This window comes from Ilyonectria robusta, assembly GCF_021365365.1.
Source record: "Ilyonectria robusta strain PMI_751 chromosome Unknown BGZ61scaffold_4, whole genome shotgun sequence".
Lineage (NCBI taxonomy): Eukaryota > Fungi > Ascomycota > Sordariomycetes > Hypocreales > Nectriaceae > Ilyonectria > Ilyonectria robusta.
In genome coordinates, this window is record NW_025764438.1 from 96,323 (window position 1) to 115,797 (window position 19,475).

The 19,475-nt window shown below is 54.5% G+C and overlaps 10 protein-coding genes across 10 annotated transcripts; 4 read left to right on the forward strand and 6 right to left on the reverse strand.

The window, feature by feature from the left end:
- Positions 1–748: 748 nt before the first annotated feature.
- On the forward strand, positions 749–1,468 carry BGZ61DRAFT_473985 (uncharacterized protein; the record flags this gene model as incomplete). The annotated part of the gene is made up of 2 exons (XM_046248524.1): positions 749–769; positions 875–1,468. The coding sequence occupies 2 exons, from the start codon at positions 749–751 to the stop codon at positions 1,466–1,468; spliced, it is 615 nt and encodes a 204-aa protein (XP_046108067.1).
- Positions 1,469–2,045: 577 nt separating this feature from the next.
- On the reverse strand, positions 2,046–6,045 carry BGZ61DRAFT_528583 (histone H3 methyltransferase complex protein; the record flags this gene model as incomplete). Its single annotated transcript, XM_046253278.1, has 3 exons — positions 2,046–2,149; positions 2,217–5,283; positions 5,362–6,045. The coding sequence occupies 3 exons, from the start codon at positions 6,043–6,045 to the stop codon at positions 2,046–2,048; spliced, it is 3,855 nt and encodes a 1,284-aa protein (XP_046108068.1).
- Positions 6,046–7,973: 1,928 nt separating this feature from the next.
- On the reverse strand, positions 7,974–9,545 carry BGZ61DRAFT_413273 (uncharacterized protein; the record flags this gene model as incomplete). Its single annotated transcript, XM_046243308.1, has 2 exons — positions 9,097–9,545; positions 7,974–9,049 (listed from the first exon to the last, which is right to left on the reverse strand). Exons 1-2 carry the CDS (start codon positions 9,335–9,337, stop codon positions 7,974–7,976), a joined length of 1,317 nt encoding a protein of 438 aa, XP_046108069.1. The 5' UTR covers positions 9,338–9,545.
- Positions 9,546–9,874: 329 nt separating this feature from the next.
- Positions 9,875–10,457, forward strand: BGZ61DRAFT_528585 (tropomyosin-1; the record flags this gene model as incomplete). Its single annotated transcript, XM_046253279.1, has 2 exons — positions 9,875–10,176; positions 10,295–10,457. The coding sequence occupies 2 exons, from the start codon at positions 9,875–9,877 to the stop codon at positions 10,455–10,457; spliced, it is 465 nt and encodes a 154-aa protein (XP_046108070.1).
- Positions 10,458–10,747: 290 nt separating this feature from the next.
- Positions 10,748–11,449, reverse strand: BGZ61DRAFT_473988 (nucleolar protein 12-domain-containing protein; the record flags this gene model as incomplete). Its single annotated transcript, XM_046248525.1, has 2 exons — positions 10,748–11,170; positions 11,237–11,449. 2 exons carry the CDS (start codon positions 11,447–11,449, stop codon positions 10,748–10,750), a joined length of 636 nt encoding a protein of 211 aa, XP_046108071.1.
- Positions 11,450–11,706: 257 nt separating this feature from the next.
- On the forward strand, positions 11,707–13,007 carry BGZ61DRAFT_444238 (BIG/ATPase V1 complex, subunit S1). Its single transcript, XM_046244954.1, has 4 exons — positions 11,707–11,851; positions 11,924–12,291; positions 12,347–12,553; positions 12,607–13,007. Exons 1-4 carry the CDS (start codon positions 11,757–11,759, stop codon positions 12,741–12,743), a joined length of 807 nt encoding a protein of 268 aa, XP_046108072.1. The 5' UTR covers positions 11,707–11,756; the 3' UTR covers positions 12,744–13,007.
- Positions 13,008–13,784, reverse strand: BGZ61DRAFT_444239 (uncharacterized protein). The gene is made up of 2 exons (XM_046244955.1): positions 13,537–13,784; positions 13,008–13,401 (listed from the first exon to the last, which is right to left on the reverse strand). Exons 1-2 carry the CDS (start codon positions 13,720–13,722, stop codon positions 13,204–13,206), a joined length of 384 nt encoding a protein of 127 aa, XP_046108073.1. The 5' UTR covers positions 13,723–13,784; the 3' UTR covers positions 13,008–13,203.
- A 138-nt stretch (positions 13,785–13,922) lies between these two features.
- BGZ61DRAFT_444241 (peptidyl-prolyl cis-trans isomerase B) lies at positions 13,923–15,505 on the reverse strand. Its single transcript, XM_046244956.1, has 3 exons — positions 14,750–15,505; positions 14,550–14,676; positions 13,923–14,484 (listed from the first exon to the last, which is right to left on the reverse strand). The coding sequence occupies exons 1-3, from the start codon at positions 15,075–15,077 to the stop codon at positions 14,313–14,315; spliced, it is 627 nt and encodes a 208-aa protein (XP_046108074.1). The 5' UTR covers positions 15,078–15,505; the 3' UTR covers positions 13,923–14,312.
- On the forward strand, positions 15,453–16,127 carry BGZ61DRAFT_156665 (uncharacterized protein). Its single transcript, XM_046237415.1, has 3 exons — positions 15,453–15,515; positions 15,575–15,619; positions 15,709–16,127. The coding sequence occupies exons 1-3, from the start codon at positions 15,513–15,515 to the stop codon at positions 16,018–16,020; spliced, it is 360 nt and encodes a 119-aa protein (XP_046108075.1). The 5' UTR covers positions 15,453–15,512; the 3' UTR covers positions 16,021–16,127.
- Positions 16,128–16,220: 93 nt separating this feature from the next.
- BGZ61DRAFT_503704 (membrane dipeptidase-domain-containing protein) lies at positions 16,221–18,051 on the reverse strand. Its single transcript, XM_046251775.1, has 4 exons — positions 17,593–18,051; positions 17,299–17,511; positions 16,853–17,225; positions 16,221–16,793 (listed from the first exon to the last, which is right to left on the reverse strand). The coding sequence occupies exons 1-4, from the start codon at positions 17,864–17,866 to the stop codon at positions 16,235–16,237; spliced, it is 1,419 nt and encodes a 472-aa protein (XP_046108076.1). The 5' UTR covers positions 17,867–18,051; the 3' UTR covers positions 16,221–16,234.
- Positions 18,052–19,475: the final 1,424 nt, after the last annotated feature.

The following is a 19,475-nucleotide window of genomic DNA, read 5'->3' on the forward strand; positions in this document are numbered from 1 at the left end:
TTGCATCAAACATCGAGCATCTTACATAACCATTTTCGCAATCCTACATCTCACCTCGACCTTGATCTCTCAACTTTGCCTCATTCCCACTACTTCTTCCACTACTCCCTTCCATCCTGACCAATTCGATTCTCCTGGGGCTTCCGGCCTTCTTTTCTTCCTCCTCCTCCTCCCTTCTGTCGATGCTCACACGTTTCCGTGCTTCTGAAGTCTAAAAGCCGGCACCTCCTAGAGTCAATACCTCCTCGTCTGCCTTCTTTGGCTCTATCGAACTCTTGAATTGCTGCCCATTCGCCATTTCGACGTTTGTTCCGTCTTGTCAACTTCGCGACTTATACCGGCTCCATCTTCAACTCACTCACCTAGCCGGTGTCGCCGTCGGCCAATCGCCACGACTGCGACCCATCGAACCGCCCTGCTGTACCCCATCTACATTGCTGTAGCCATCGCCTTCACCGCGGTCGCTGCCCGGCGTGTGCCGTCTCAATTGAGACCATTATCGCACTTGTTGTGCACAGCATCTGTCTTCTAGCATCCCGCCGCCCGCATCTAAACCAGGGCCTGAGCCAGTGCCTGAGCCTCCTGGACTGTTGTTATCTGGCAAACGTCCAGAGCCCTAGCCTGACCAACAAAGCTCAACACCGTTCTTGACGCCAGCCAATCTTCACCCGAGCCCAAGGCCCCAACCATACCCCGGAGTATGAACCATAGCCAAGAAGAGGCCTAGGAACGATTCATTCTAGCCACCATGTCGATACAATTCCAACACGTAAGCCAGCTTCCCCCCTCTCTGTGTCTTCTACCTTGGTTATCTTTTTCTGTCGCTCAATCTTCACTGTTGGTAAGTCATCACGGGACTGACAGATTTGTTCAGCCGTTCCAAGAATCCCAGTTCGATATCTTCGACTGGTATCCCAAGTTTCAGTCCTGCCAACGCTATTTCCTCGATCACGCTCAGTTCAGTGGCCCGGTTCAAGCCGTAGGCGCTCTTGTGAACATCCTATTGCCATTTCAAAAACCCTCTCCGCCTTCTCCTACGCCTACTCGCTCCGCTCCTCCGCCAGCCACCTCCGCTCGAGCGACGGGAGCTGTCCCTGGCCCTCAAGTTAGCCTGGTTCCCTATATTCGCCGTCTCGTCGTTACTGGCTTCGACTCCCCTGCCGTCCTTCATGGGTTCTTCGGAGATGACTGGCTTCAAGGTATCGGCGCTGTGCACGAGACCGAGCGCAGGAACTTCCTGTTCGCAGCAAAGAGCGACAGCTGGCTGGGAGTCAAGTCACATTACGACATGGCCGACGGTCAAACCGTTCCGTTCCTGCGACCCCTTCAACACGTCACTGAGGAGGAGATCCGAGGCGCAGAGTCGAACTGGAGCGAGTGGTTAGCCATGCAAGATTGGATGTTGGGCCCTCGGGCTCCTCATGACGTTAGCGAGGGTCGTGTGAGGGTGAAGAGTGAACGTGATTAACCAGACCGAACGACGATGACAATGATGACGAAGGGCGACGACGAAGATGAAGAGAAGACAAGGAAGAAGAAATGAGGGGGATCAGCATTGGCACATATATTGTTTATGCCTCGTCACACGACGCTAGCATTGCGGATCAATGAATACTGCGGTGGTATCTTGGCGCGCACCACCTGTCAGACGTTTTGTAATGTTAAACTCCATTCCTTGTCTTGAGGGAGGAGTCACCACACACTCCAATCTATCTGGGGTGAGCTGGTATGTATGTACAGAGAGGCGACTGAGGCCGCCATGGATTGCATTAAAGGAACAAATAGAAAGAAGAAACATTGGCCGGTTGAACGCCCCGTCGAAGCACCCGTGCGTCGGATGCCAGCTTGATACCTAGTAAAACAGAGAGCCCTTGAGTGGTAAATTGGGCTAAAGCACTTGCAAGATTCCTTCCCACCTCTCCCGTGGTCGACCAAAATGGACTCGTTAACACCACCACACTTTGCCTCCCCAACGCCTTGATGAATGACCCAGGGCAGTTCACTTTTACTTTCCCTTGCCGCCAAAAACCTGGAGAAATTTCGCCTCAGTTTAGGAATCCCTTGCAAGCAGCTGTGCCGCAAAGACAAGGGATGCGATCCAAGCTGCCAATCTCGCGCTCGAACTTGTAGTCGTAGGTCAACTCTTCGTCTATAGGCACGCCTTGTTAGCAAAAAATAGATGGTGGGAATATGGGGAATGGTCAAGGGGAACCTACTCATGGCAATGTCGCGCAGCGCATAGATGACGATGCGCTTGCTGCCCTCGACCTTGATGATCTTGGCAGTGCAGTTTGGCATGCAGCTGTGGTTGATGAAGCGTGCGATTCCGCCCTTCTTGGTAGCGTCGACAACAGTGTTGTCGTCGATACGGAACAGGTAGCTGCTGCCGATTCCGCTCTTTAGGTAGTGTTTCTCGCGGATCTCGGCAATCTGCTGGCGGACCTCCTCACCGACGTACTCGATAATCATGTCGTCCTTGGCGATGTTCTCCATGGCATACAAGCCCCAGTTATGAATGGCCGAACGAGCGAACTTGACAGGCTTCTTGCGTTTCTTGAGCTGGTTGAACTTGAACACATCCGAGTCTTGGCCTAGTGTCTTCTTCTGGTCGTTCAAATCGGCCACGTATCGACGGTTTGTGGCACGGTTCGCTCTCGAGTTGCCCTTGGCGATAAGCTTCTCTGCGGCAATCTTGGCTGCCTCCGCAGCAGTGGCGACAGGGTCCTTGCCCGAAGTCTTAAAGCGGGCTTTGTGCTCCTCCCTCGCTTTCTGTACCTTGATGTGATGAGGTAAGTACTTGGACTTCTCCGAGTTGAGGATCTTCTTGACTCCTTCGGTACGAGCGCACCCAGTAGGGTTAGGTACGTAGTAGCCTCCGATAGATACGGCGGTGTCGACGAGGCCATCCGCAGAGTTGAGCTCCCTGATGCGGTTGCGCTTCCATAGCCAGAGCTCTGGGTTTCCGATATCACCGAGCTGGAATCGCCTGGTAAGCTTTGCCACGTCAGGTCCATCACTAGAGCCAAGTGCCAACCCCTGAAACATTGACAAATCCGGCGGCATGTCGTCGGGTAATACCATGGCCGGAATCAGGGGCTCTGTCGAGAAAAGCCTCTCATTGAGTTTCTCCACGGGGTTCTCTAGAGGCTTCTCCACGGGCTTTTCCACGGCAAGTTCTTCAACTGGCAGCTCCTTCTCCTCAGCCTTCGGCGTTTCTATAGCTTCCTTTTCCACTTCATCTTCTTCGCGCTGCGAATCTGCCTCCGCTTGACGCTTCAGGGCCTCGCGTTCTTCGAATATCTGCTTCTTGGTCTTCTTCTTGGACTTGGTACCCTTCTTCTTTGATCCCTTGCCGCCTACAGACATGGGGGTCTCGGAGCGGGATATTCTACTCTCGAGGTCATCACCGACCTCAGTATCAGGAAGAATGTCCACTGAATCCTCGCGGGGAGTGAAATCTGAGGTGAGCTGGCCGATCCTGACCCCAAACAGCTCTTCATCAGACTTCTTTTGTCGCTTGAAGATAGTCTCGAACGAAGCCTCCAGCTTGCGCTTCTTGGATGCCAAAGGGGCATCGGTAATCGCAAAACTAGCCTCGGTCATGGAGTCATCCTCACCGGGACCCCAGGAGGCAAAGTCGTCCTTGGAAATGTCGTCATCGGTGCTCATTCGGCTTCGAGGTCGGGATTCCGGCTCTTCGGTCTCATGAGCTAATAACGCGCGTGCGTCAGTGTCATCATCCGACTCCACGTCGCTGTCGAGGCCTCTAAGACGGTGGTGGAGCGAACGGAACGCATTTCGGGCAGGAAGGCGCTGACGTGAAAAGGGATCGATAAACGCGCTACGCTGAGCCTGACCCTTGACCTTGGTCTTGCGAATTCTGGGCAATGCCTTGGGTTCCAGACGGCCCGTCCTCCGCTCAATGGGGTCAGCCCGTGAGTTGGGAGTACCGACCCTCGAACTATCATCGCCATCCTCAATGCTAGGAATCTCTTCGATATCGTCGGGGTGTTCGATGTTGAACCTCCGCCTCTTGGCGACATGGTTCGCGGGATCCAGGAACGCGGCAAGGGCGGGTGCGGCTACCTTGGTGCGAATGTGTCGAATAAGATGCTCGGTCATTGCTCGACGAATAACCTGCTTTGCTTCCGTTACTGGATCGAAGTTCTTGGCCCTCTGTTTCTTCTCCTCTTCGAGGTCCCCTTCTTCCTCGCGGCGGCGCTTTTCTCTCTCATCACGTCCCCGAATATCAGCCCTGGGTCTATGCTCGGGGCTTGGACTGGCCTTGCGAGGCGGGCGAGGCGTTTCGGACTCGTGATTTTCTCGGGGCATACACAACTGCATCGCCATGTCATAGTTGAAGAATTCAGTGTGGTTGACCGCCCTGAAGCATCGCTCCGCTTCTGACTTGCCATTGACCGAGTTGCGAAACACAATGTAGAATCCAGTCTTGTCGAGGCGTATCTCTTCGAGCCCATAATTTTTCAATCGCTTTTTCATATGAGGGATGATACTCGGCAAGACAGGGACGCTGTCACTCGTGATGAAAATATAGGGCTCGTCAGTGAGTAGCGGTGCGATAGAGGGGCCGTCGATGGAAGAATTCCCTCTCGGTTGTACGGGGAGTATCGGTTGCTGTTGAGGCCCCGACACGGCGCCCGCAGGTTGTCGGTGTGCTGCTGGACCCTTGGGGGCGGTGGGTGGAGGTCGAACGAACCCGGGCGCTGGGCCGGATTTTGGACCCGTAGGAGGAACCTTTGACTGAGAAGCAAGCTGAGCAAGTTTCTCCTTCTCTTGCTTGTCCTTCCCCCTCCTAAGATGCTCCTCCAGCATTCGCCGGCTCTTGCGACCCTCTGGGTCATATTCTACCCTGACAATATCCGCATCGACCTTGAGGCCTCGGGATCGCACAGCTCGACGAGCGGCGTCAATGGCTGACACACGCGGTCGGTCAGGGCGCTTCGAATCGCGATAGCGGATGGTGGCAAATCCGAGGTAACTTCCAGTCTCAGGGTGCATCTTGTTGCTACTCTCGGCAATCTCGCCAAAGCTGGCAAAAATGGCTGTCACCTTGTTGAATGGAGCTAGCGGGTTGTACCTTGTCACTACAATCTGGGTCGGAGGACCTGGGCCAATCGAAGTCTTGGGGTCGTAGGGGTAGGGTTTGATATTCTCGGGTGCTGGTCGCAACCGTGCCTTGGGTAGGTAGTAATCGGTGTTTATGTAGCCGAGGCGACCTCCTCCCTTGGTCAGGCGAGGATCCGTAGGGGGGGCGTCATCATCCTATCCATTTCATTAGCCATGAGATCTTGCACCACAGATGACGCCCCCCCGAAAGGAGGATGATATAGTTATACGTACTAAGCCAAACTCTTTATATGTCGGTTTGGCGTTCTTGCTAACGCTCTTATTGTGTACTCGATCGAGAGGCGGATCATATGTGCACTTGAGACCCTTGACGGAGGGCATGGGATCTCGAGCCGGGACGCGCTCGATGGCGGGGAGCCTGTCAGATGTCGCGCCATTGCGACCAATGGCAGAGGAATTGTGAGCTGGTTGTCTCGCGGCCCGATCGGCGGATAGGGAGGCAGACATGTCTGGCTTGGTGGGTGCTGAAGTGGGTGTGCGGGAGGGCGAGTCTTTGGAAGCGAGGGGGGTGAGGCTCGAGGTGGGGAGGCGAGATGATGCCGCGGTGGCAGCGTGTCGGGCAGAAGAACTGAAGATGGACGAGGCCGCGCTGCCGTAGGAGCTGGCGGAATCGACAGTGCTGGGGATGTCTGCGAGGGGAGAGTCGTTGTCGTCGATATGAGCGGGAGGGGCATCCGCCAGAGGACCGCAGTGGCCAGGGACGGACTGGGCAAAACCATTCACGTCGAGATCCGACGCGGCGGCGGTGTCTGGGAGAGAGTCGGATCCCCCGTTGAGGGAAGCTGGCTTGGGGCGGTCGCGGTCTCGGTCGCGATCTGCACGGCTCTGAGCCTGAGCCTTAACCTTGGGGGCGGTTGGGAAGAACTGCGCGAAGCTCGCGCCGGGCGGGCGAGTCATCGTGGCGATGCGCTCTTCCTATCTCTTCCACCGTGCTCCAACCATGATATCTTTCGCGTGGCTGCGTGCGGCAGAGACGGTGCAGTTTGCTTGGGGCGGCGCTCGTGGTGGGCGCGGGCGCTGACGCTGATGGTGGGTGAAAAGGAGGCAGATTTAACGCGCGGGAGCAAACTTCACGCGACCGGGCCAGGTTGGCAGCGAAAGGCGGCGGTGCGTCATCCACAGGCTCTGCGGCAGGGGGGATCGCGAGATGACGGGGCCTGGAGGGCAGCAGAAAGAGAGAGGCCAGCGCGCGCGCAGGAGAGGAAGATGCGGAAGCCGAAGGCGATCTCCAGGCCACAGAGCGAGCGAGAGATTGGGTGAGAGAGAGGGCAAAAGGGCAAAAGGGCTGGAGAGGTCGGAAAGTTGAAGATTTGTCCAGGCGCCGTCTTTCTTCGGGTTTTGGGTTCAGGGATGATGGCACCTGCTGGGTGGCAGCCATTGGCAAACGGGGGGCCGGCCCAGCCACTTGTAGCCACTGTAGCCACTGTAGCCACTCGATGTGGCTGATCTGACACAAGCGTGTGCGCTGTCCATTCGCTGTCCAGAGCGGTACACGCTCCACTGGTATTTTTGGCGGGGCTACACCGCGCCTCGCTACCACGCGACAAAGTAATTAAACTTGCGCCTGGGCCGCGTTTGTTCGTTGTTACCATCAGTTCGGCGCTATGTTTATCCACCCATTCCACCCACTTGACGTCCTTCCTCATTCATCCGACGTTCCTTCATCAACGGCGGTCCTGGTGAACAAGGAATCCGCAATCGCCTGAACCAATTAAATTTGGCCAAGATTAATGTGTACCAGGGTCGTTTGCCCCATGCATCACGACCTTTGTTTGCCTTTCTCCCCCCTCCGTTGTTTGCAAGATGACTGCATGGAAGGACCTGAAAACAAAGCAAGTTATCTTTGTCTACGTTCCACAACAATCCTTCTCTGGCCAATGTCAGCGCGGATACGTTCTTTCTAGAATTCCAAGCCCATGCAAGGAACCACCCAACCTAACCAGATTTTGACATGCTCGAAGCCTTCATGCAAGCATGTAGACATGCACGTGGTAGTCGCCTTCGATTACCAGATCATCGCCCATACCCTGCTCCATCCGATTCTCAGCCAGATTGATCTCAGGTTTGTCATGTTATTTTTCGCCAGTGAATAAGTTAGGCGGTGGAATTTGAACCATCCTTAAATCAGTGAGCAACCTACCATGATTCCGCCATTGTAGTAAGGAAAGTTTTGTCTGGTAGGAAACGTCAAACAAGCTGCGCCATCCCGGTTCACGAACAGCCCCGCCAATTCTTAACCGCTAAGATGGATGGAAGCAAAGAAATGGACTGACATCTTAAATAGACGGGATATTTGGACTTTGTGTATGGGCAGTAATCTTGGCAACCAGCCTAAGACCATGACAAGAGATGACTACTGACAGAGACAACCGAAATATAGAAAATTGTCGACATCAGTGAACTGGCCACTTTAATCGTAGAGAAGAAGTAGTGTCGTTGTTGTTGTTGTTGCTGTTGTTAAATGCAATCGTGATACAAGGTTGAGCAGTGTCAATACAAGTGCGCACCGACCTGGCTGGTGATTAACCTTCACCAGCCTACGTTTACACCATTCAAAGTGAATCAATGTCGATAACTGTATTGCTAAAGTCACAAGATGTATAAGTGAGCGTCGTGCAATTTGCGCAACTCGTCCGGTCCAGATGTCAAAAGTAAAATAAAAGCAAAAGCCTCTCCAGGTCATTATGGATGTCCGAGGCATCGTTACCAAGAATCCTCATTAAAACTCCCCCAATCGGCCATGCCCCATCGGAACCACGATCGAATCATTTGCTTCTTTCCCTAACGCCGGGTCCCTCTAGAAATACACTATCCATGATTGGTCTTCAAATGTCAAACTTCAGCTCGAACTCCTCCTCATCGTCCGATAACTGAAGTGGGGCACTGACAGGAGGGAGATCCTCATCCTCGCCTTCTTCCTCGTCAAAGATGGACATGAACTGAGGGCGCGGCTGGCTCTCCTGCTGCTTCGTGGCAGCCTTGCGCAGACGAGCAGGGGTGATGGTCATATCGGAGAGGCAGTCCACTGAGGCCACGGGCTTGATTGTGCGGACGGTTCGGTTCGACTCGCTGGGTACTCGGGGCTGAGTGTAAAGCATCGATGACGCCGACCTGCCCCGGTTGTATCCGATGGTGGTCCTTGAGGCCGCTTCACCGGCAGCACTATCTGTAAGGGAGGACTTAGGGACAGCCACAGGCCGCTTGCCTTGAAGAATGGAGCTCAATGGCTTCCTTGCCTTGGTGGAGCGGATAGTGATAGGGACGCCTGTGCTCTTAGAACTGTCTGAAGCCATTGACAGAGCGGATGCTGCTCTTCTGGAGGAAATCGAGTTTGGCTGCTGTGGTGTAGGTTTCTTAGTTTTCCGATCCGAAGTCGAGACCGATCGCTTGTGCAAATCATTCTTCTTAAGCTGGCGTTGAGCAGTCTCAGGGACGTCTGCAATGTTCCAGTCCAGGGCAGCCATGTCCCGCTGGTTTCGTTCCTCGGCCTTGGCCATGACTTTCTTCATTGTCTTCTCAAACTCCCTGTCCTGACGCGAAACACCGTCGTCATCCACTGGGTTGTAGAAATGCTGGTAGTATCCCTTGAGCAGGTTCTCGCTCTTCAGGCCCTCGAGGGTCAAGAGATCTTGAGGGAAGACGTCAGACTCGTAAGGGAGGTCCTTTGGCTTCGGGGGGGCATATTCGGGCTCCTCCTCCTCAGTCGACATCGGCTCGTTTCTAACTTTGAACTCGATGGGTGCCATGTCGACGGATATCTGCTTGGGCTTGTGGGTCATGGGCTTGAGCTGTGTCTTCTCGAGTTCCTTAACAATGTCCTTGACACCTCCCGCCTGCCCAGGCCTAGCTTTGGCATTCGTGGTCTTGTTGCCCAGAGGAGCTCGGTTTCGGGTATCTGTCGCTGTATCAGTATTCACGGCCGGTATTCGACTTGGCAATTGCACATACTTGGAGTAACCAGGGCCTGACGCGTGCCATTCGCTTTCATCGTAGTCTTGTCATTTCCGCCAAACTGTTTGGTTCCTCCGAGCCCTGTCTTTCCGGCAAATGCATTGGGGGCATTTTCGTCGTTCTGCCCAAACCGCGAGGGTGTCTTGGGATATCGTGCACCTGGGGTCTTGAGCTGTTGCTTCGAGGGCACCTGGTGGCTATGCACCAGGTTCTCCTGATCGCGGTGCGCCGCCAACATGATGTCAATGATGGATCTGTCGTATTCGTCTCAAGGCTCAAGTTCCAAAAATCAATGATGGATACGGATCGATATGTTGAGCCCAACAATAGGGGCGCAAGTTCGCCTGGCTCCGACCAGCCGGGATTGCGACTGGGATGTTTTGATGGTCCGTGCGTGAGTTGGCAGGGCAACAGCCACCCTCGCAGCTGGTCAAGCTCACGGGGCGGGACGCCACAAGCCACAGAGGCTGTATCACGGCCACCGGGGTCAGTTGGGGCAAGTTGTGGAGGGGCATCGCTTCTCCTCCCCTTTCCCTAATTCCTAACCACTTCATCTGCATCTGCATCTCGACAACGCGCCTTTCCAACCCATCCCCAGATCAGCTCCAGCCTAATCCACGCTCACAACTTCATCCATCACCACTCACCAAAATGGACCGCATCAAGGAGGTGAGTTACCCCAGCTCCTCGGCTACCCCACCATGTCGCTGGCCCTTTGGAGGGGTACGGCGTTTAGTTGCTCTCGTGGCTAATCTGGTTGGGGATGGCACAGAAAATGAACCAGCTCCGTCTGGAGGCCGACGAGGCATCTGGAAAGGTTGAGGAACTCCAGGCCAAGGTCAAGGTGCTAGAGCAAGAGAACTTGACCAAGGAGCAAGAGATCACCTCGCTGCAGCACAAGAATAACCTTCTTGAGGGTGAGGTTGAGAAGCTCGAGACCGCCTCCAAGGATTTCAAGAAGGCCGCCGATGAGGGCCAGGAGCACGGCACCCAGAACGAGACCCTCCAGCGCCGGCTGCAGCTCCTCGAGGAGGAGGCCGAGGAGGCCGACAAGACTCTCCGTGAGGCCAACGAGAAGTACGTCAGCGCCTTATCCGGGTCGCATCCCCTAATCACCGCCATTTCGTTACCCGGCCGGCGTACTCCTCTTTTCGCTTCTTTTTTTAGACCATGTGCTAATCAACAAACCCCATAGGCTCCGAACGACCGATGTCAAGGCCGGCCACTTCGAGCGAAAGGTCCAGGCCCTCGAGTCCGACCGCGACCAGTGGGAGGCCAAGTACGAGGAGATGGCCAAGAAGTACGCCACCCTGCAGAAGGAGCTGGAGGACCTCCAGAACGAGATTGGCAACATTTGAGAGGACTGCCGCGCCATACACGCATCGGATGCCTGCTGGCTCCTGGCGGGTTCCCAGGCAGCCGTGGGCGAACTAGGCCGGCACGTCTAGTTGTTGCCTTCGGTTGCAAGGGCTTGGTTTCAGAATGGTGCCAGTTGAGCGAATGGAGCAGCAGCCGCATGTTACTTTTCTACTAGCTGATTGAAGCTGGCTTTCTCAAGGGTATCTTTTGTAAATCCTGTCCGCATTTGTACTGCTCGCTTGCGACCATCATGTGTTCTTCGCAGGTCTAGTTATAGCTAGTTCCGTCTTCATGACCTGCTCTTTATTTTGCGCTTCCTTTCCGTCAACTGCCTCTCGATTTTAGATTCGTAGCGGAATTTCTTCTTCTTCTTCTTGGGTCGCTCCGGCCTTGAATCCTCCTTGTCGGCCCCTGTGTCTTTCTTGTCGGTTTCGTTCTCGTCCTTCTCGACCTTCTCGTCGACCTGGGGCTTATACAGGCCGTCTCGTGACACTGACACAGATTCAACCGTGACCGTTGTGTAGCGATCCTCGTCAATGTACTCTTCCTCGTGGTCCACGATGTCGAGATTCGGTTGGTCGGGAAAGCCGTCCCACTCGTCAGCGGACTCGTCCGAATCCTTGTCGACACCTCCTGCAACTTCCGACTCCCGCAGCAGCCTGTTCACCGTATTGACGTGGTCCTCTACTTCGCGACGGCGGTCTTCTCGGGCCTGGCGTCACCTGTCTTAGCATCTTGGTCGCGTTGGGAAGGCTTGCATTGCATGGGGAGAATTTACCTGCTTCCTCAATTCGATTTTTTCCAAACGAGCTCTTTTGGCAGCCTCCTCTTGTGCGTTCTTAATTCGCTGCTGCTTGCGTTTGTGGAAGCCGGTGAGGAAATCCGAGCGCGCCTCGTTGTCGAAATTGATCTCTTCAACTGCATGGGTAACTTTTCGCTTCTTGTTGTGTGGCGGCAGAATGCTTTTCTTGGGCCGGGGTTTGGCGAACATGATGGCGTCGGGTAGCCAGTAGGCCTAGTACGTCGACGTCAAAGTTGGTCGTGGGGAAGAATAAAAATGCTTTGTTCGTTTTGATCCGTAGGAAGACGGACGGCTGGGATTCTACCGTCGCAAAGTTTCCGCAGGGACGCCAATGGGAAAAGTTCACCGAGGTGTGCATGAAACGGTGTAATGCATCTAATGGAGGTGTTACGTAAGGCTGCGTTGCTGTATCAGCTCCCATACCTACAAGCCTCCCGTCACAAGCTGGAACAGACAGGCAGACACGAAGCAGACAATCAATCGCTCCTCATCAGCTATGCGTCTCCAGATTCTTGCCGGCGCTCTGGCGCTCGCCGGGCCTTCGGCAGCCTTTTCGGATTCCTCTCCTCTGATTCTGCTTTCCACCTCTTCGTACGACGCGCCCTCCCGTGGCTCTCCGCGGCCTTCCTTTGAAGGAGCTCCTTCTGATTGACGTGCATCTAGGACTCCCGTTACTCACGCCTCCAACCATTTCCAAACGAGCCCCGGCGCGATGGCGGGTGCGAAATCAATCCTCGCAGCATGCCCGAGCAAGCGATACCTGTTCGTCTCTCAGCCGGGTATCAATTCCGTTGAGCTCAGTGGCTCCGCGTCCAGCGACTGCGCGATGCCACATCTCTGCCAGGTTGCCAGCAACGACTTGAGCATCCAGACCAAGTTTATCGTGCCTGAGGTTGTGGGCCCCTTAACCAACGCTGGCCTGGCCGATTTAGTCAAGATGGCGTGCGGTGAGAAGTATCAGGACATCACCGTCGAGGAGCTCACTCTGCCGCCTCTGACCTCAGACCGGGCTGGCTCCCTGGCTGACAGTGGTGAGTAGCCGCGCTTCAAGCATCGTTCAGAGGACGCAGATTGACAAAGATGCAGACGCAATCCTCTCCAAGAGCCTCGATAAGCTCACGTCCAGCGACTCCTACACCATCCTGTTTGTCGGCACCCCCGGCGAGCAGACCTACGACCCCGAGTTCGATGACCGCCTACGCATGGAGCTCAAGCGAGATGTCAGCAGCTCAGGCAACGAATCTAAACGCGATACCCGCCCTCTGTTCGAGAAATATCAGTTCTTCACTCCTGGTAAGCATTGTACCCTTGCGCTAGAGAAATTATCGTGCTGACACCTATTCTAGGCATCTTCATGGCCATCATCACCGCGATTGTCCTGTTCTCGATCCTGCTCGTTGGCCTCAGGGCCCTCGCTAGCCTCGAGGTGTCTTACGGTGCCTTTGACAAGGACATGAGCCCCGCTGCCCAGAAGAAGCAGTAATTGCTCAATGCAGTAGCTACAGGCTGTGGAATGTGTTGTCATGGACGTCCCCTCCTATGGGGACGGTATTGTACATCAGATACGGAGTTTATGGGTTTCTTTGGTGTGACTTGATCGGAGGTAAGATCTGTTCAGCATGTTTGCGGCAGCGGCAGGGTAGAAGCAGAATAAGGACGGATTCCCAATCACGAAGCCTCACTCGGCCTTGGATCGGATCAACGGGTTATTCTATCCAAGCATGCATGAATCGAAGCTGTAATAAAGAGTTTAACAACGCCAGACTCCGAAGTGATACCATCCCCACCTATGCCGTCTCCCTTGATGCGGCATCCTCTTGTGACGCGTTGTGTGGACATTCCCGCCTTCAATCCCTTCATCTCCTCAGTCTATATTCTTGTCTCTCTTGCCTTTCTTTTTTTGCCACGCGTGACCATAACTGTCGCGTACGTTCGTAATCCTCTCATACCAAGTGGCTCGGTAGCAGGAAGTTGGCGATGCCCTCTTTGATGGCGTACTCGTGTCCGCAGTGGCCACACACCAGCTTGCCCTCAGAGATCTGAGTCTCCAGCAGCAAATGGTGCAGGTCCTTGAGCATCGTCTCGTCGGCCTTCAACTCTTCCTCCGTGGGGGCCTGCTCAGGCAGTTGCGGGAAGCCGAGCTATCAGTGCAAAAACACACACATCGAGTTAGAGACGCTCTCACACTCAACTCAACCGTCACAGGAAGGGCAATGGGGGAAGATACGGGGTAGAAGGAAGCATCATGCCCAGTGACGCCTTTACTCATTACTCACCTCAGAAGACGTTGTGCGCAGGGCAGCCCAGTCGAGGCGGGGCAAGACGTTGATGATCATGTTGGGGTTCAACTCAATCTCATCCTGGACGAGCTCGGCGTCCTTGGCGTGGAGCGGGAACGAGTCGGAGGAGCTCTTGCAGGCCTTGACGGCGCAGCTGAGGAAGTTGACGCTGAGGATCTTCATGGCGACAAGCGATTACGGTGAGAGTTCTGGTTGCAAAGTTACGCCGAGTTGTGTCAAGTGAGTGCCGCTACGAACTTACAGCTTTTTTTTCGGCGGGGGAGTACAGGCGCTGGCCGCGAGAGGTCGTTGGCTCCACGTGACAGGGGTGTGGAATCTAGGTCGAGGCCGGGACAGAGCCACCAAGAACACGCGGCAACGTGGGGAAAACCAGACATGGCATGAACACGAGAGCCCGGCATACGTCACAAACATGTGGCACCATGCACAGGTGGGATTGGGCGGGACTGGGTACGAAAGGCAAACGCGGTGTCGCAGCCCACGAGTACGTGGGTTCTTATATTGTCTCCTCCAAATGATCCTTCTATCCTCGAGTCTCTTAAAATCGGCCAGCATGGAAGTTCTTGCTGGTGCGGAAACCAAGGAAGATAATGCCGGCGAAAATGACGAAGAGCGATCCCTTCTGGAACCAGGACCAGCCTTCCTCATCAACGGCCCATACAGCTCCGCCGTAAAGGCCTGGAGGGTGGCGACACACGAATCAGCTTGGGCCAGGCAAGACGAGGAAGCATTGAGGCGCGATGCTGGGCTGTTTAGAGCTCGACGTGAATACCTTCAGGGGGGACCTCGAGCTCGCCGCTCTTGGCAATCTTGATGGGCTTCTCGGGCTTGTCGCCGGGGAGGGTCTTGGTCAGCTCGACCTTCTCGACGACCTCGTAGCCCTCAATGACCTCGCCGAAGACGACGTGCTTGCCGTCGAGCCACCTAATCCGACCAGTCAGTTTCAAGCTCCAATGTACCATGTATACCGGACGATGGGGGGTGCTCACGAGGTGATGATGGTGGTGATGAAGAACTGAGAGCCGTTGGTGTCCTTGCCAGCGTTGGCCATGGAGAGGAGGCCCTTCTTGGAGTGGCGGAGCTTGAAGTTCTCGTCGGCGAACTTCTCGCCGTAGACTGTCAGACGGAGGAGTATCGTCAGTCAAACTCTTTCAAAGGTAATTGCCACGGCGACGGGGTCAAAACATACTCGACTTGCCGCCAGTGCCATCGCCCTTGGTGAAGTCACCACCCTGGATCATGAACTCCTTGATGACACGGTGGAAGGTAGACCCCTCGTAGCCGAAGCCCTTCTCGCCAGTAGCAAGGGCACGGAAGTTCTCAGCAGTCTTGGGGACGGTCTTGCCGTAGAGGCCGAAGACGATGCGGCCAAGGGACTGGCCATCCTGCTCGATATCGAAGAAGACCTTGTGGGTGATCTTGGGGCCCTTGGTGGCCTCGGCGGTCTGGGTGAAGAAGACCAGGCCGACTCCGAAGAGGAGGGCGACCGAAACGAAGAGTCGGCGAAGGTTGAACATGATTGCGGTTTCTCCTGCTGCGGATCGGGGGAGATGCGGCAACAGTGATGATGTGGAGGAGAAGAGAGCAAAGGAGGGTGAGGCGGCGGCCGTGGTGGGTTGGGGACACTTATACGAAATGGCGGGCGGGAGACACTTGCGCAATTGGCGCTGCACAGGCCTAGGATGGAAGCAAGGGGCACCAAGGTAGGTATGCGCCTGGAGGGGGAAGAGCTTCAGGCTAGTTTCAGAGAGCTGACCCCGCTACATCCGCTGAAGCTATGCTGCCACTCCCCTAACCGCCATCTCCATACCACCCTGGTCGCTGAGACGGCACAGTTTACCCCCGGTTTTCCCGGGACAGCCCATCTTTTGCACTTCATCCATCTTTGAGCCGCAACGTCGAATTCGAGATCCGAAGCATGCGACTGTGATACCCACGAGAAATCTGGCAAAATGGTACATCTGCGCCAATGGCTCTCCTCCTGAAAATTCGACTCTGACTGAATTTTCTGCAGGTGTTCATTCTCGGTGTCAACTTCGGAGAACAAAAGTTGGTCAAGGTAAGCTAGCCTCCAATCGACGATCCCATTATCCCACGACCCTTTCCGCCCGCAACAGCGTTCTTACAATGGTTCTTCTTCGCCTCTAGAAAGCCCTCGAGTCCTTCTACGCTCTCGGGTCGACCACTTCCGCACGCATTATGGCCAAGCACTCCATCCACAAGCTCGCCAAAGTCGGCTCCCTCGCCCCCAGGACCGTCACCTCCCTCACGGCAGAACTATCGCAGATGACGCTCGAGACCGACGCCCGCCGACTCGTCCAGGAGAATATTCGCAGATTGAAGGACATGGGCACGTACCGTGGTCGACGACACGCCATGGGTCTGCCGGTGCGCGGACAGCGGACGAGGACGCAGACGGCAACAGCGAACAAGCTCAACAGGGTCGAGCGACGAGGTTAAACCTGGACTTCGGCTTGGGAATAGAAAACGGAAATACCGCGGTTGCAACAAATCTAGAGGCATATGTGAAGCGGTGGTCATCACGGGAAAAGCCAGCGGAGGAAGTGAAGGCAATGCTTCCTGTTGTACAAGATATATGTATACAATGTACGATGAGACAAATGAACTCTACATCGCAGCCTGTCAAACGCAACAATCATCTGACAGATTCACTCTAATCCTGCCTTTCCTGAAACCAGAGCGGCGCCAGGTCGTCCTCCATGGGCAGCTCTCGATCCGCCTGCAATTGAGCCGCCACCGCATCCACATCCTTCCAAACCCGGAGGACGTTCCCGCCTGCGACCTTGGCGGCGTCCTCGTTGCTCACGCCCTGTCTTAGTAGCTCGGCGATCAGGTCTGGGTACTTGGAAACATCCTCCAGTCCCACGGGCACGCTCGGGATTCCGTCGAAGTCGGTGCCGATTCCAACATGGTCGTAGCCGATGAGGTTGCCGATGTAGAGGATGTGCCGGGCGGCATGAGCCAGCGTCGAGTTGGCGGGGACAAAGTCAGGGAGGCCGTTTTCGTTGCCGGCATCAACACAAGAGATGAAATCGGGAGCGATGTTGACCATGACAATGGAGTTGCGCTCCTTCACAAGCTGGAGGACGTGGTCCTTGACGTTACGGGGATGAGGACAGACGCTATAAGCCGAGCTGTGGGAGAAGATAATGGGTGCCTTAGATCCGGCCCAGTCGCTTTTGTTGCCCAAGACGTCGAGCATTGTGTCCTCACTGGTTGCAGAGTCAAAGATTAGTGGATGGTTATTTAGTGCGAGGATGAATGAACAAACCTAACATGGGAGAGGTCAACAATCATGCCGATGCGGTTCATCTCGTGGATTACACGACGGCCAAGAGGGCTGACGCCGCCCCAGAGCGGCTCGGCCTTGCGCGTAGGGTTCTCCAGGATCGCAGCATCAGCAAACTTGTTGTGGCAGTTATGCGTGAGGGTAGCGTAGCGGGCGCCGAGTTCATGGAACTTGCGGAGGTTGGTGACGGAATTGCCAATCTGGTGCAGGCCCTCGATACCGAGAGGGGAGATGAACTTGCCCTGCTTGAAAGCCTCCACAGCGGTAGCACTGTTGACTTTCTGAGAGAAGTCATCTGGGTAGGCCTCCTGCACCCTCGTCATGACGTCGATTTGATTAAGGGTGAATTGAACGCCTGGTTTGACATGGTCAGCACATGCATGACTCAAGATGGTGATCTTGCATGAGCAAGAGAATGCTGAACTTACTAGTGGCGTAGTTCTCATCGGAGAAGTCAGTGCCATTCTCGGGGCAGGGAGCGAAGAGGCTCCAGAATGCGCCGCCGCTCTGGCCGAGGCGGAGGCGCTGGAGGTCAACGTGACCGGGAAGGTCGCCTTGCTCAAAGGGCTTGGTGAAGTTCTCATGATAGATGTGGTTACCAAAGAAGGCGCGCAGAAGCACGGGGAAGTCAACATGACCATCTGGCCATAAAAATTAGTCGCAACGTTCTTCTGAATAGGCATCTATCAGGTTTTCAGATATGCGCCAACATCGATGCTTACCTATCAAAGGGGTGGTCGCGAGAATGTTACGCGCGCGCTCCTCGGGTGTCAAGAGGCCCTGGCCATGGCCATACTTTGGGAATCCATTGTAGCAGTGAGTGACGGGTCGGTGCAACAGGCTGAGACCCAACAACGATAGAAATATGACGAGGATAACCTTCCGGGGCGTCAACTTGGGCGACGAGGGAGGCGACGGGCTGGCCTGACGTCCGGCTTGACCGGGCTTGGACTTGGGCTTAGTGAATGGAAGCACGGGTTCCGCTCGACGACCCATGATGATGATAAGGCGGCGGCCGGTTGCAATGAGTGGGAGGCTTTTGCGAGTAGGTACTCTCCAAAAGGATACGCGAGTGTATCTTGCTCCTTGGAAAAGAGAGCTCTAATATTTAGAATGCAATTGCCCACGTATCAGTTCCACGCAACGTGACACAGGGATGCATAGAGAGGGGCGTGGCGGAGATAGCGCTGGAGGTTTAGGTGCTGTAGGTGCTGTAGTCATCCTGTATCAGATTTAGGCGGAGCGGTACGTACCCCAAACTCCGCCGCTTTAGCGGAGCTCCCAACCCCAGGCGGATTACAAACACTGAGCAACAGGGTAAGCGTCGCTTGCCAGTGTCTGTCAAAATGTACAAAAACGTAGCAATCAACATGCACTTCTGAGTACTGGATGCTAGACTAGTTAATTCGCTACGATTATAGTAACGCCATTTGGTTCTGTATCTCGTGTCCTTTCGTGTCTATTTCTAGGTTATGACCAGTGCAACCTCATTAGTTCGTAATGTTTAAGATCCTAAACGTCAACACCCTTAAGATAGCGGGGGGTTTTACGAACACCGGTAACAATTGGTTCGAACGGAAACCTTTGGTTAGGAGCAAAATTCATGAGGCTCCTAGTACATCGACCATGGCTCTTAGAAATACGGGATCCCATCAAGTTCCAATATTTGTATCAAGGGGCTCCCTTCTTAACCCTTGTTGCCCCGAGATGGACCCCTGTTTCGTACAGGCGCGTAGTTGCATGGGGTTTTAGTAACAGCTTGTGCCACGGCGGGGAGCAGGCCAACCACTCAGCACATCCAACAAAGTTCATTGCCTTGGCGCGGGGCCCATTTTTTGTTAGCATGCGGACAGATTCTTCAGCCCGATCTGTCCGGTTGCTTAGCTAGCCTCTTACGTGTACTTTGTTTGGTCGAAGAGGGCCGGAATACACGTTGAGTGGAGTAGTTGGGTCTCAATCCGACCGAGAGAACGAGATGAGTTATGAGACGGCCACCTTTTGTGACCGCTTAGTAACAAGGCCTCGAAATCAATAGGCTAAGAGCAAAAGTGCAAGGTGCAATGAGTGTGACTGCCAACATCCAAATCTCAGTCCCGACTTCATGCTAATCTCAAATAATGTTCACTAAATATAACTGATTCTTCACGTTTGTATATAAGTACAGCCAGGCACAACTTCAAGGTTGCTTCAGGAACCAGGAAAGAAAGGCATGGAAGAGAACTCAACTACAGCGCATTTTAAGGTTAAACGCCACCACCTTATTGATCTAGCTGCTGTTTTGCAATTTGGCCGGGCAGGTTACAATTAAAGAGTTGGCGCGTTATTGTTGATACTATTGTTGGTGTTTTTTTTTACTGTTGAGCTTCTAGTCCCCCCTCTGGGTATGTGTGTACTAGGGCACCCTAACCTCTTGAAAGAGTTGGCGCTGTTGCAGTTTCAGACTCTCTCTGCTGGTCTTTGGTGGAGATGCGGGGTTCCATGAGTTCATCACCAAAAGCGATTCTTTTGTTGTTACAAAAAGACGAACGTCCTTTGCGGGACTGCATAACCCAATTTCAGATTGCGGTACATGAACTTCGATGTATAAAAAGCCACCAATCATAGG

Bases quoted from the DNA above. Each gene is read 5' to 3' on its own strand.
- BGZ61DRAFT_444238 (XM_046244954.1), top strand. From the start codon at position 11,757: ATGCGTCTCCAGATTCTTGCCGGCGCTCTGGCGCTCGCCGGGCCTTCG. The intron at 12,292-12,346 runs GTGAGTAGCCGC...ACAAAGATGCAG, and splicing joins TGGCTCCCTGGCTGACAGTG to ACGCAATCCTCTCCAAGAGC. The intron at 12,554-12,606 runs GTAAGCATTGTA...CACCTATTCTAG, and splicing joins ATATCAGTTCTTCACTCCTG to GCATCTTCATGGCCATCATC.
- BGZ61DRAFT_444239 (XM_046244955.1), bottom strand. From the start codon at position 13,722: ATGAAGATCCTCAGCGTCAACTTCCTCAGCTGCGCCGTCAAGGCCTGC. The intron at 13,402-13,536 runs GTGAGTAATGAG...TTGCACTGATAG, and splicing joins TGCGCACAACGTCTTCTGAG to CTCGGCTTCCCGCAACTGCC.
- BGZ61DRAFT_444241 (XM_046244956.1), bottom strand. From the start codon at position 15,077: ATGTTCAACCTTCGCCGACTCTTCGTTTCGGTCGCCCTCCTCTTCGGA. The intron at 14,677-14,749 runs GTATGTTTTGAC...TCCGTCTGACAG, and splicing joins TGGCACTGGCGGCAAGTCGA to TCTACGGCGAGAAGTTCGCC. The intron at 14,485-14,549 runs GTGAGCACCCCC...TGGTCGGATTAG, and splicing joins ATCACCACCATCATCACCTC to GTGGCTCGACGGCAAGCACG.
- BGZ61DRAFT_156665 (XM_046237415.1), top strand. The intron at 15,620-15,708 runs GTAAGCTAGCCT...CTTCGCCTCTAG, and splicing joins GAGAACAAAAGTTGGTCAAG to AAAGCCCTCGAGTCCTTCTA.
- BGZ61DRAFT_503704 (XM_046251775.1), bottom strand. From the start codon at position 17,866: ATGGGTCGTCGAGCGGAACCCGTGCTTCCATTCACTAAGCCCAAGTCC. The intron at 17,226-17,298 runs GTAAGTTCAGCA...ATGTCAAACCAG, and splicing joins CGATGAGAACTACGCCACTA to GCGTTCAATTCACCCTTAAT. The intron at 16,794-16,852 runs GTTTGTTCATTC...CTCTGCAACCAG, and splicing joins GTTGACCTCTCCCATGTTAG to TGAGGACACAATGCTCGACG.